Source organism: Micropterus dolomieu, linkage group LG06 (genome assembly GCF_021292245.1).
Source record: "Micropterus dolomieu isolate WLL.071019.BEF.003 ecotype Adirondacks linkage group LG06, ASM2129224v1, whole genome shotgun sequence".
Lineage (NCBI taxonomy): Eukaryota > Metazoa > Chordata > Actinopteri > Centrarchiformes > Centrarchidae > Micropterus > Micropterus dolomieu.
The window spans coordinates 2,406,142-2,421,197 of record NC_060155.1 but is presented as its reverse complement, the minus strand read 5'-3'; the positions used below and the strand labels follow the sequence as shown (position 1 = coordinate 2,421,197).

General features: G+C 39.1%; 1 protein-coding gene across 1 annotated transcript in view; it reads right to left on the bottom strand.

Annotated features, from left to right (window-relative positions):
* The window catches only part of adcy8 (adenylate cyclase 8 (brain)), a 114,587-nt gene that overhangs the window by 22,464 nt on the left and 77,067 nt on the right, over positions 1–15,056 (bottom strand). The window contains exons 8-10 of the mRNA XM_046051554.1: positions 7,227–7,424; positions 3,638–3,738; positions 2,501–2,702 (exon numbers count right to left, since the gene is read on the bottom strand). Coding sequence (XP_045907510.1) covers positions 2,501–2,702; positions 3,638–3,738; positions 7,227–7,424 — 501 coding nt within the window. The remainder of the gene's footprint in view (positions 1–2,500; positions 2,703–3,637; positions 3,739–7,226; positions 7,425–15,056) is intronic.

Sequence of the window (15,056 nt, the reverse complement as noted above, 5' to 3'; positions counted from 1 at the left end):
TGATGATTTTATTTTAAAGAGAGAAATAAGACAGGACGTGTGAAACAATAACAAACATTTTCTTAGTAAAAAAGAATATTCATATTCAAATCAAAATCAATGAGAGCTAAAGAATACAGAGGGCTCATTCTTTTTTTATTTCATTTTACAGTTCAGCAGTTTATCAGTTTTAATTTTTTTAACTTACAGCTCATTTTTGTTTTCTCCCTTTTTTTCTCTTTATTTTCTTAACTAGACGTTTTTTGAGATGTTCACATTTCAAGAGAACACTGTTTCCTGTAACCTGTGGTTGCAGCAGAGAGTGCATGGGACCATAAAACTATTGAAAACTATTGAACTGATCTGCTGATTTTCAAAAACCCATGTAGTTTTTTAAATTTTGTTGTTGATGTTCACTTCTAATTCACGTCTGTTTTCTATGTTTATTGATTTTATCGTTAAACCACTTTAATGGTTTCTATTTGCAACAGCAAAGCCTTGCCAAGAGCACATAAAGCAGCAAAATGTTTAGACAAAATGGATCTGCAACATACACTATCAACATATCTTATTTGCTTATCAGCTATTGGAAACTAAAGCAAGTTTCCACTTGCTAATTGATGCTGAACATGAATAACCCTGTAAATTGATTATTTAACAAATCCCTTATAAGAATAAAGAACCACTTGCAATTTTTTTTTCTCCAGTTTGAATTCAGTGACACAAGCAAACGTCTCCACATTAGTGAGAAGGTTCTGTTAGCTTCTTTGGGATTACGCCTTTTTATTTCTTTGACTGATCCTTTTCTCACCAGTTGAGGCCTCTGGGTTGCATAATATGGTTTGTTTGATGCAAGCAGAGCCCTTGTAGCACTAAAAGCTAATTATAAGCCTGTTTCATGTGCTTTAGTTAAGTAATGACTGCGGGCCAGTGTCTTTCAGATGCCGCCCTGCTGAAGAACACAGCTGGCATATCAGGTAAATTGGGGGCGTTGAGGTCAGACTTTTAGAAAATAATAAACAGCTTTTGAATTCATGAATCTAAAAGTTATGAAAGTGGCGGTTGAAAAACTGAAATTCATTCAATTAGTGATGATCATTTAATTTATATCATCTCGGTTAGACTACTACAATTCCCTTTTCACCTGCAAGTTGTCCCTGGCCCAGAACGCTGCTGTGAGGCTGTTCACCAGGTCGTGCTGTTTAATGTCTGCGATCTTTGTAAGGTCAGTTATTGCTTGTGTTTTATTGTATGATTAGTTTTACTGTTTTTATGATGATGTTGCTTATGTTTTATTGTTGTTTCTTTACTATTTTGATGGTCTTATTTCTATTATTTTATTCTTGCAAAGCACTTTGTGAACTTGTTCTGCTATATTAAATAAACTTATTTACTACTTGCATTAAACAACTTTTCAATTTCTAGTTATGTATGATGTGACCCCTTTTGTGATTTGTGATATAGTATGAAGTTGGTTCTTACGTCTTACAGATCTGCATTCAACTTTAATACTATTTAAAGGTCTGACAATAACACAACATACCATTGCCTGCCCCTTTGTTTCAACACTAATCTTAAAGGAGAAGTCTAGTGATCCTATATTTTTCTTATTGTCAACAATTCCCATGGAAAGACCCAAACCAACAATGAATGGATCTACTGTTGTTTTCCTCTGTGACACAAAACGCCATTGTTGTCCAAAAACTATTTAAAACACATAAATAAGCCACACTGTTGCCCTGGGTAACATGTTCCTTCATTACCATGAACACGCGCACTGTATTTTTACTCCATCCCACATACACAATCCTGCCGCCAAAGAAAAATAAAGAGAGTAAGAGTACCAAATGTGAATTAATCCACTGCTGAAAACAGTCCCCATTAAATAAATACATCTCCTTCTGTTTGAGAAACCTACATTTTCCAGCTCTTTTATGGAATTACTTTTTTATGAAACTGTATATGTGCAATCTGTTTTTAAACATTTACATCCTCAGTAAGAACTATTGCCAAAAACAGGGTAGGGAAGTCAACAAGTACTGTGAGGTAGATTTTGATCTTGTCATGGAATTTGCGGACAAACTGGAGTGAGACTTTAATCCGTTTAGTCCCTTTCTATATCAGCACAGCCTCTAAACTCAGATTTTATTTTATATCAAGATTAGGTTTAGACAAGAAAGGAAAGAAAAGGAAACAATAACGCAACACACAGTAATGTCGGATTAGGCGCGTAGTGCTCTAAAATAAGATGTGAGCTTCAGACAATATGCCGGGACCTCTCTTATGTTTTGTTGATAATGTTTTCTATGATGTCCCCCCAAAAAGATTCAAGTCTCTGAGTCTAAGAAGGTCTAAGAAGGAAAGTGCAATGAAAAAGTGTCTGGGGAGCCACTTGGAAACCATAAACAGAGCAAAGTCAGAGTTTGGTGTATCCTTGCGAGGGTGAGCGCATAGACAACAAATATTGACTCTGTAAATATTCTGAAATCAGCAATAATCTGGAAGTTAGAATTGAACTCACTATATTGATCATGGCTGCCAGGAAGTTGATGAGGATTGAGACAAAGATAATAACGTTTCGCGCTGCATAGGTCTCATTGATCCAGCAGCAGGCTTTGCGCAGAACCAAAGGCAGACACTTGTAGTCTTCCGCCGTTGTAACTAGGACCAGACAGGAATGGAGGACGATGAGGACCGAGAACTGGATCACCATGGTTAGCATCCTGTGGAAACACAATAAATGGCAAAGTAATAATAAGGATACAACATTTAAGGATTGGACTGTGGTGACACTTTAAAGCATCATCGAAAACATTCTGACATATGTAAATGATTTAAATGATGACATTTTAGATTTAATGTTCTCCTAATAACTAGATCAGTATCCACTAATTAATAGAACCTTTTCTCTAAATAACTCCAATATGTTATGCAATCCAATATGTTCTATTAACCTTAGCCAGATGGTGTATTTTCTCAAAGTAAGTTTCTTTCATCAGTCTTTCTGAAAGATTGATATTCCCAGTGTTTTCTTTCCATATTTAAAGATAAATGGTTTACTACAAAAACATCTGAACATCTTGCATTTCACAAACAGGGACATTAAGTGTATTCAGACTGAATGCAAAGCAAATGTTTAACTGGCACATTTGTCAATAATGCATGAGTTGAAAATGTGTGCTTATCTTTGACATTATGACTAATTCATAAATGTATAGGGACAAGAGGAAAAGCAGGTTTGAGCCGTCACACACACACACACACACACACACACACACACACACACACACACACACACACACACAGCCCACAGCTAGCTAGCTACAGCTAATGTCTCTACAGTTGGTTCAGTAGTTATTTGTGGGCAAGAGGGCTAAACACTTTGGTGCTCATTTTAAGAAAATAACACGAGACATGCAGACATGCAGGGGCCTTGGACAGCACATCTGCAATCATTGTTAAATCAGGCAAAAATTACGAAGTGCAAACATTTTTCTTTGAATATGGAGTCCTGTTTTTAACCTAAAATGTTTTAGCATTGTAGAAACTCTATGAGAATATACATTGAGAACTGAAAGCTAGTCGATCAGAAGCTATAACCTGGATGTATGGCAGGAGTTAAATGTGTCCACCATGTTGACAGTCTGTCCTCTTTTACCTGGCAGAGGGAAGCAGGCTTTGGATGGTGGTGATGAAGATGAGTACGATGAAGGCGCACACCAGGTTGGACTTGAACACCTCGTCCCTCATCTGGGAGTACTTCACCGTGACAGGAAAGTGGAAGAGAAAGAGGGAGGAAAAGCAAGTGAGGGGAAGATGGAGAAACACGTTTTCAGACAAACAGAGAAGACTTAACACACTGAAATGCACCTCAAACACACCAACACACTGCCACAGATGTATGCAATGGTTCAACCACAAGCGTTAGAGAGAGACAGGAGCCGGTGGGTTAGCTGTGGGGTCCTGGGGAACTTGCAAAACTGACAAGCACAATGCTAGCTGCTAGCAGTCAGCTATAAGCTGAGTCGGAGACACAAACAGAGAGCTAAAAACAATAAAATAAGCAAAGCTAAAGTGAGGCAGGAGAGGGTTTTTGAAAGTTTAACTGAAATTTGAATTGTCTGGATTTGAGAAATAATAGATAATGAACTTGCTAGCACTAAGAACTGAAGCTCAGAAAAACGTCACACAAGCAAGTTTTGGGTGACTTTCTACATCTAATACATTGTTTTTACCTTAAGAATTACATTTATTCAGCTGACACTTTTATCCAAAGCGACTTACAATAGCTATACATGTCAGAGGTCACATGCCTCTGGAGCAACTAGGGGTTAAGTGTCTTGCTCAGGGACACAATGATATCTCATAGTGGATTAGAACCCGGGTCTCTCACACCAAAGGTATGTGTCTTATCCACTGCACCATCACCACTCCTCTTACATTAATATAGATGTTAACTAAAAAGTAAGCATTTCTAATAGACTGCTGGTTATCAAAAAACAGCAGTCACAGCTCAGCTTAATTTCCCAAATGTTGAACTATTCCCTTCAAATGCACTCAGAATAAAGTCAACACTTACAAAAGAGGATAGTAAATTGTACTTTTTTGTTAACAATTTTCAATTACACAGTAAACTTTACTTAAACAATCACAAGTTATATTGAGAGGGGGGAACTGTTTGGTATGTAAGAACGTGGGTATTAGCATTTTCCTAAATAAAGCCCTGCGCTGATATGTGACTAAACTGATGAGTCACCAGTCTGGGCCAACAGCCTGACTTATGTCATCTTAAGCTTTCCACTCCCATGGCCCCCGCTATCCCGTCCTTGCTCTGTCTCTTTCTCAGAGGGTGCTGGGAAATTAGCAAGAGGATGCTTCACGTTTCATCACAACTTTGGCAAAAAAAAAATAGGGAGGCCAACAGCACGGCACATTTACTGAAGAGGTTAAGAGGTCAACCAAAAAAAATAAGGTTCTTGGAAAGGTTTTGAAGATGGCGGTGGGACACCAAGGAAAACATAGATGCCCATATGAAGGTCAACTCAAAGGTTAAAGGTGAGCTTATTCATGGAACAAAAAATGGGGAGAAAGGGAACAAAAAGCTACAGAAGTGCACTGCAATCACCAAAGACAAAGAATATTCAAAAACATTTTCTTGTAATTATGACTTCCATTCTCTTGATTATGACTTACCATGTTGTAATTATAGGAGAATTAAAATTTGTCAACGTTAAGTGATTAGTCAATTTGCTGCCATAGGCTGTTTCATTGGTATTTGTCACTATGGAAACAACTTGTCCAAGTTTACTTGGTGCCAGCTGTTGTCAGCAAAACTGTTATTAATCCAGCTTATAGTGTTTTTGTACCTGTACCTGCCAAAGCATTAAAACAAAGATGAAATATAGCAAATAAGCAAAATTAGCCCCTAAAAATTAAGTTTTCCACTGTTGTTGGCCCTAAAAGTGACTTTATCTTATTCCCCATCCTGACAATATCATATTTCACATTATTTAACAGCTTTCTCCAGCTCGTCATGGAAGATATGTTTACACTGAGTGAAATGCTCAAACCCAAGACTTTTTATGGTTGAACCATTCCATTAAATGAAAACATTCTTGTTGTTGTTTTACATATCATTTTAGGGACATTTTCCACAAGATTCTGCCCGATATGTTTAGTATCTTTGGAAACTTCAGGATCTCCAACAGAATTTAAAAGTTCTGTGGGTCTGATCAACGTTTGGCTGCCCAGGATGAGTTTCTAAAGAACAGCTGACTGTTAAGGCATGAATTGAGGTGAAAATGATTATAGCCCTGTCAAATGAAATGATAACGACTGTCAATCATGTTGATTTGACTTTTGTAGTCATTTTACAAAGCATATACACTTGGCCATACAATATATTTAGAGATGGGGTTAGTTGTTTTTTTTTTTTATGTTTTCTGTTTCTTACCTACCCACCTTGAGTGTCCTTATATTGTTTTGTTTTATGATTGATGTAACTCAGCTGCAACAATGCAGTTATGTGTTTTAGTATTTCATAAAGTACTAGCTTTATACTACAAGTAGTAATTACTAGTAGCCGTCTATTAATTTGGTCTAGTAAAGTGAAGGTCTCATAATTAGAGAGTCATAATTATAGGATATGTAATTTGTAAATTTGAGAACACATCCCAGAAATCTCTTTTTTCTTTAGTGAATGCAATGTGCTCCAGTAAAAAGAAAAAAAGTCAACTTTTCCCACAAGAGTGTAAAAGGGTAACAGGTCCATGGCATGGACTTTTGGTCATGAGTAAACTGAAGGGGGTTCTGCAATCTCAGCAAAACAAATCTACAAATTGCCATGCTGACTATTCTATACGCGTCAAAGAAAAAAATCTAAGCCGCTTTGTTTTAAACTTTAGAATCAAACATGGGTCATGGTTAAGTGGATTTAATGTTTGAGCGCAATATTGGCAGTAACTCATTAAAAAAAGAATAGTCTAAAGAGTTTCTGTCTACTGTTATATATATATATTTATATATTTGGTTCACTGTGTTTATACAGTGACACTAGTATAAAGTCCAAAGTGTGCTGACGGAATAATTATACTTTTCATTATGCTCAAGAATGAAACGTCATTCTTGAAAATGAGAATGGGAACTTTGAGAAAATTATGAGATGGAATATGATATGCAGACAGTAAATGAAATAACAAAATGTAAAAGCCTTTAAAAACACTTTTAAACATATTTTAAAATGCAATTATAATATATAAATTAAAGGCCTAACACGAAAACGGGATTATTAATTAGCAAAATAATTGAACATTTATAACTCTATATAAATGTAAATTTAGTTATAATAGTTATTTAAAATGTATACATTGAGTCCATAATTATTCTGGTGGCACACTTCAGACTCTATTCCCTGGAAGACCTAATGAAGGAAAGAGCGAAAATAAAACCCTCGACCAGTAAATGTATTTAAATTGCTAATTTCCCCATTAATTTTGCACGACCCTCAGTTATACCATTAAGGTTTCCGTAGGTAACATTGACTTGTGTAAATGCAGTAAAATGAAAAAAATGCCATGCCTTTTTTCCGTGCGATACCACCATGGTATCTAGTATAAATGCCTTTAGCTTACTCATGATAGGAAAAAATAGTTGCTTCTTGTTTTGCTTCTGAAAATCTTCATCTAAGAATTGATATAAGGAGGGAGACAGAAAGAAAAAAACAGTTATCTGTCTAAAACCCCAGCTACCTTCTCTTCCAGGCTGGAGTCTTTAAACATCAGTGAGAAAGGCTTGATATGCTCTCTTCTCAACTTATCGCCACTCCGTAAGTCGATGGCGCTCTCTATTCGCTTGTTAATTTCCTCAGGACCAGAGTGGACATGCAAAGCTTGTGCAAGATGGTTTGGAAGCAGATTTATCGAATTTCTCGTTAGGGCAGCCAGAGTCTAGGGGGAAAGCACATGCACATAGAATGAACCTGCTTGTCCCCCTTTTGTTTCATTCAAGTTACAAATGAAAAAGAAGAACAGACACACAGTTATGTTCATTACATACACAAAAGAAAAAGAAAATTAAGGAAAAGGAAGAAAAGGGAAGACCAAAATGCAACATTTGCTATCAGACAGACAGCTCAGAGCAAGTCATGCATCTTCCATTCACTCGCAGCATGTTCATTTTGCGTTGATGTTAGTGGGGACACAGCTTGTAATTATGCACACATTATAACAAAGCTGTAATTTATGTCCATGACTGTGATTGGAAAGGGGAAGGAAGGACTGGGAGTAAAACACATAAAATTGATGACATTTTTAAACAATATAAAGCATGAAATGAAGGACAACAAAACAGCTGAGAGAAGAAGACTTTAGATGTAAAATGTAAGAACAAATAAATGCACAAAATTTTTATTGTATTATGCTTTAGCAAGTGAAGGTTGAGAAAACAATCACATTTTCATAGACTGGATCCTCAAAGAATGAATTTAATCTCCAAAAATGTTGAAACACACTGTTGGACTGATTTATGTCCTAAATCAGGACAACCTTGCGAGACACTAATATGTAATATTTTAAAATGTAACTGAATGAGATAAGCTTCTTTGGTTTAGAAGGGTCTCCTCGTGTTTTAATTGACCATGTAATGGGAATTCCATAAGTATCATCTCCAAGCATACTGCATGTAACCCTGGACTGAGACCTGAGAGACTCTGTGTGATGTGGCACTGAATCTGTGTACGTAACAGTTAAATCTTCTTCACTTCCAATCTCACTTGGCCTTCCTTGTCTCTCTGTAAAAAATAAATAAATAAACCGAAGTACGTAACCTTTCCATAACTCTTTTTTCACTTGTAGAGGACCAAACTGATGGTCTTGCATGAGTAGTTCATCAACAACAAATCAGTTTGGTTTAGACAAAGAGGTTTGGTTGAGATCATTTCTATTAAAATCCGCTTACTGTGACTTGAATCTTGCTGCAGAGAGGGGCCAAGTCCTGCCAACACATCCGTGTTCTTTTGTCACCTCATATTTTCACATTCCTTTATTCAGTTACCTGTTTAATTATATGTTCTTAACATCAAATTTCCCATAAAATAAAAATGTGGTGGTGACTACAGAGCAGCTTCTTCCCTAAGGCTGTGAAACTCCTGATTGTAGTATAATGCAAGTGAGACCATGGCTGCCTGAAAGGAAGGTAATCAATCTAAAAAACTTATAGTATCAGTTGTAAAATGTCAGTGGCTATGTGTTTATTTGTGCTGGGGCTGAGTGATGTGGCTCGGGGTCGTGTTGCAATTGTTTTGGTGGACGTCGCAATATGACTGGGATGCTGTTTGGCGATGTCGTGATCTTGGTGGCATTCTAATGAACTAGTCAGCCTTAGCAAATGTATTTATTATTGTAAATTAACGATGACCTGCCAAGGGACTGCAGATGCAAATTAGCTTGAAGCTATAATCTGGTACAGTGCATCAAATGGTAACGTTTATGTTTTACTGTACGCTGTCCCTTTTAAATAAAATAAATTAAATTAAATTAAAACTACAGTACACATAACTTGTAGTTAATGGTCTAAAACAAACACTGCCATAGTCCACTGATGTGCTCTATTCTGAAGTTAGTCAATGAGTTCCTGTCCGTCGTGGTGGGAAGCACTTGAGGTTAAAGTGATAAAGGTCAAACGTATGGATTACAGTCATTTTGTCAGAGCCATTGACATTAGCTCTCCACTCTCCATTAGCTGTGAATTAAAGCAGCAGCGTGGCAACTTTGGACACATAGAGCCAAAAGCCTTTTAAGTGATTATGAGAGAAATGTGTGACGATAGAGATGTGTGTAAGATATTCAACATGCATTTATCAACTTCAGCAGAAAGCTTCTCACATAGCTTCAATATTCAGTTATAAAACAGGTGAGACACAGACAAGTCAAAAGCATGACTCAGTTGTTCTATCCAACAGTACAAAATATTGATGTTTTTTGTTTCAACAACTTTCATGATAGTCAACCAGGTAAGCAATGCTAGAAACTTCTGAAGGAATACAATGATCTAAAGTAATGCAAAATGCACCTAAAGATGCTCTAAATGCAGTAGATACATTATACATAAAACTCTTTTTCCTATCTTTGAGAAATACAACCACACTTGGTGAGCACGACTTTCAGATCAAATTATAAAATGAGGATATTAACATGCTTTGACAAATACTTTTAATTTTAATTTAGGGGATAGTGGCAAATGGAGTGTAAACTAAAAAATACAGAATCAAGAAAAGTCCAGACTGCATACTAAATGCTAAGGACATTAATTTTTCTCAACACACAGTGAAGATAAGTGAGAGACAGCTGAGGTGAACCAGACAATACCTCTTATGCATATGAATGAAAATCCGTGTCCTGTGTGTCAAATCATTAAAATATCTGGAGCAGCCACAGAAAACACGAGCTTAATTATAATGACTGGAATAGGTAATGAATCCATCTAAGTCGGGCTTAAACTGAGTGGAATCGAGCCACGTTTGGCTCAGTCCGTAATAAATGCAGTCTGGGTCATGCTTGGATTACTATTACCAAAACAGTAATGTTATTACAGGTACTAATCCAAGTAACGCTGCGCTGCTGAACGCACCGACCCTGAAAGACTCAGAAAGAAACTCCGGCTGCTACTGCCAGTGATGCTTGGACTACAGTCTATGATCGGGAGAGAGAGGCATTATATATCACCCAGTAATAAGTAGAGTAGCTAATATTACTTTTTTAAGGAGTATATGCTGAGTAACTAGTTGGTAATTACTATTTTATTTCTGAGTAACTTGCTCAACACTGATTTGACAATAAGGATCGGAAAAATCGGGTATGTTTTGATTATTGCTTGTTAAGCTATGTAATGTTTACTTTGACTTTGTTGTCGATTTATCAATCATAAAGGCTAAATACGCTACACTTTGCTGTATGAATGGTGGCTTTTTAAATCATCCTTATGTTAAAGGTTTTGGCAAGTTATAAAAAAAATTCTTGTGAATGGTTGTGACAGGGTTTATATAAGGCCGTTTCAGACGGCTTGGATCTGCGGGGTCGCTCTGTGCTCAGGCAAACAAGCGCTCCGCGAGCTAACCATGGCAACGGCTTCTGTGTAACTGGTGCGATCAATACTTTCTATCATGCAATCCCGTGAAACTGTCGCCCGCCCGCTGCCAGAGTTGAAATATCAAACTTTTTTCTACAGGTTATCATCAGACAGAGACTGATGTGGCTGTTTTCTCAGAGTTTCCTGAATAATATAACTGTTTCTTTAACAGTTAGGCCACCAGGTCTTACACCGGCGACAACCTTTGCTGCTGTCTCTTATTCATTAAAAATAATCTATTAACTTTTACTGAACTAATTTGAAAGTTAGTAGTTATATTATTTAGTTATAGACTCAATTATTTCATGTTGCATGTTGCACATTTAGCTGTTGAGAGGTTGCGGTGGATTAGACACTTGTCTTTGATTCAACGAAAGTTAAAATCAAGGGCAACTGGACTTGGTTGAAGATACTGGAAGACGTTTCGTCCCTCATCCAAAGGACTTCTTCAGTTCTGACTGACTGACGTCGTCACAGCAACCAGGAACACTAACGAACCAGCGGTATCAATGACCCTGGCCAAAGACCCCACTGAGGTTAAATAGCGGAGTTTCCCTGCCAGTCAGAACTGAAGAAGTCCTTTTGATGAGGGACGAAACGTCTTTCAGTATCTTCAACCAAGTCCAGTTGCTCTTGATTTTAACCTTCGTTGGATAACTATGACCTGGATGACTGAGAATCTTCATAGACATCTTGTCTTTGATTCACACTGCAACACATCCACCAAACAAGTTATTGTCATGGGTCCTGCTGCTGCCAGTTTAATCGGGGTGTTGGGGGTTCTCTATATATTTTCCTGCTTTTTTGCCCTTTGCCAATCACATGCCTGTCTAATGTCTGTTTTGTTAAATATGTACCTATCTTAGCTTACCATAAAGACTGAAAGCAGGGGAAACTGCTAGCCCAATCTGCCTACCAGCCAGTGTTGGGCAAGTTACTCAGAAATTGTAATATATTACTAGTTACGTATTACTTCTTAAAAAAGTAATACTATTACTTTACTTATTACTGGGTGATAAAAGTAACTAGTTACGTTACTATATTACTTTCCAATGTTTCCCACAGAATGACAGCGTGGGGGTGGGGTTAAACTTTGTGCAGCGGTGTTCACGAAAGAGAGGGAGAGAGAGAGAGAGAGAGAAAGAGGGAGTGAACGAGCGAGCGAGAGGAGGTGCTGCAGGAATATATGCTCCTCAATACAGCTCCTCAATCAAAGATGATTTTAAATACACCTAGTAAAAAAAATTGAAAATCAGTTTGTGGCGATCCGCGTTGATAAATATCCAAATTGTAGGCTAATAAAACAAACAAAGCGTCTCTCCCGACTTTTTAACTAATATCATATTCAACAGCAGCAAGGAGTGTGTTTTTTTACAAATTATATAGCCTAGGCCTGTTTCTTTAGACCACCGGCTGAAATAAAAAATAAAGCAAGTAAATCCCGACGTTACGTTAACGGCACTGTCTCCTGACAAGTCCAAGCATCAGTTACAGATTACAGTTGCTGGAGTTTCTTTCTGTAAGTTTCACGTTGCTGTGCTGCTTCTGCAGATGCTTCAAGAAATCAGATGTAGAAATGTCCATGGTTGAAAGCTTACACTAGACGACAACGTTCTCTGCATCTTAGACTGTGACACAATAGTGGGAATACTTACAGCTGTGGAAAGAACGCTCTCTCCCTCGTTCTCCATTCTTCCGTTAGTTTTGGCGATCGGCGGACATGAACAACAAAGTCCGGTACCGCTGAGCTGCCGCACAGTGGTGGATTCACAACAAGGATAGTGCGTTCATTCATCACGAGTAACACAGCGTTACTTGCCTTAGTAACTAGTAATAATATTACCGTTTTAGAAAAGTAATTAGTTACACTACTAGTTACTGGGGAAAGTAATATTATTACAGTAATGCGTTACTGCCCAACACCGGTACCAGCAAGCTGACTGATTAACTCATTACATCTTAACCGAAGTGTAAAAACAAAGGTTACAGTATGGTAACCCTATTTCTAAAAGCACAGGCGAAGCCCTCTACTGGACTCTATGGATACTACCTCCTCCAATCTCACACACGCACTTGCCCACTGAAATGCACGTCGCTGACCAATAGGACGTCACTACCGATACGTGTATCATTGGTAGAGGGCTCCGCCTATGCTAATAGAAGTAGGGTTACCATATCATAACCTTTGTTCCATCTCAAACAGGCTCCGCCCTCTACTTGATTCTGTGTGGGTGGGTGGAGCCCGATGACTTTCTGCCCCAGCCGCGGCAAGCCAAAGTCTACCACACCAACCCGGTCAGCCACAGGCCGGCCAAAGCCCCAACCGCCACATCACCTTAGTGACAAAATGGTGGGCCACCCATGAGAAGGTCATTGGACCGATAGAGGCTTGGCCTGACCATTAATACCTGGATTTCCCTGACTTCTCACTGGAACGTCAGGCACCGCCAGTCTATGTTCCCCCTCTACACCCAGCAGTCACGGGATCCTCACTTTACAGATCCTAGGTCACACTTTGCAAGCAGGATCCCGAGAAGCAGCCCGACATATCCAAGAGATAGAAATGCACAAACGGGCACAGTAAGGGCCAAGATGCCATTGTGCAGATCTCTTAGACACACACCCCACTGAAAAGGGTCGTAGACACTTCCACACTTCCGAGTGGAATGTGCACGCACTGCTAAGGGCGGGTCTGTTGTCGCCCGTGTCCAGGCTTGGAAGATTAACTCACAAAGCCAGCCGGCCAGGCTCTTCTTGGACACGGTCTTACTGACTACACTATCACTGAAGCAGACGAACAGTTGACCAGTGCGTCTGTGCAGCTGTGTGCTCTACATAGGACTTCAAAGTACACACTGGAAACAACAGGTGCAATCTCACCTCCCTGTACCCTGTGGGGTAGGGGGGTAGAAGGCACCCTGATTTATTGTCCTGGACCTGAACATGTTCCTTATGTTCTTAAGAACAAAGGAGGAGTTTTGTCTCAATTCGGCTGCACTGTGGACACCACGAAGCAGCATGCATATGGGGTGAACCGACAGGCACACAGCTCACTCACCTTCTTAGCAGAGGTAAGAGCTAGCAGCAAGGCTGTTGAGAAATAGCAGTTTTAATGAGGACTGCTCCAGGGGCTCATATGGTGCAGACCTTAGAGTCCTACTGAGGCTCCGAGAGACACGACACCGGTCGCTGTCTTCTCACACCCTGCAGAAAGTGCATCACAAGGGGCTGGGTGAAGACTGTTCTTTCACCAAACCCCTTGTGACAGCAGAGATAGCTGATGTGTACATCTTGATGGTTGAGTGCGACAGCCCCTTCTCCATCAGACCTTGCAGGAAAGAGAAAACGGATTCCACCGAACAGATAGACGCATCCGTCTCCCTCTCAGAGCATCAGTGCTGAAAGCCCAACCACTTAGATTTACAGCATGACGCGGTGGAGAATGCCTGACGCTTGGATGATCTGTGCGACCTCAGCGGATAGACCAGCCTGTGACTGCCTCTCCCTTTCAGGAGCGAAACCTAGAGACCTGGTCCAACACCAGCATTGCGCATATGATGCCACACCCTTTTGACAGAGCCCCCCAGACCAGACGTACGGGCCAGAGCTCTGTCACTGTCGGCTGCGTCACTTCTACCAGAATGACGAACAACTGTTCCCACCTCACCTAACTGGAGGGATGAGATGGGGTGGGGGGGAATGCAGACAGCTGACAGCAGCCCTGGAGAACCTTTACAGACATCCTGCAGTACTCTACTGTTAATACAAAGTGCAATTTTATTTTTTAAAATCCTTCCAAATGTACTTATTCCTTACTAATTTTTTCACAAACTGTAAGAAATCACTTCACTGTCACTAATGCTGTTGCACTCTCCACCTTTACAGAAGCAGTTAGTGCTGAAAGGCTTTGAACGTCACAGACTGATTACTGACTACTATCAGAGTGAGGATGGATATTGTTTTAGTTTCTTCTCAGTTCAGAAAATCAAAAGCAACCTTCAGAACACTTTTATCCCCAATAGATTTCCATATATATAATTATATATTATCTTATTTCAAGAGACTCAGTTAAATTACATAATTCTTTCATCTAGCAAAATAGTCAAACCCATGATGACATTTTTTTTTTTTTTACAGATATTCTGTGTTGTATACTCTTTGCCCTGTAATTCAGAATGATACATCAGCTATCTGAGAAAACACTGGCATCTACACTGTGTCTGAAAATGAAAGCTCAGCTGTGTAACATGTTTTTGTACTGCACCCTCTTTTGGGACCAACAGGATATGAAATGGATCACAGAAAAGAGTGTGCAACTCTATATTTGAAAGGTTAGATGCACCTTACTTCATCGGTCATTTTATAACCTCAATAAGATCCCTGCCCATCCACTCACGACACAAGGGATCAGAGGGGACAGTAGCCAGTGTTATGAGCTGTGCTGCTGTGATTGT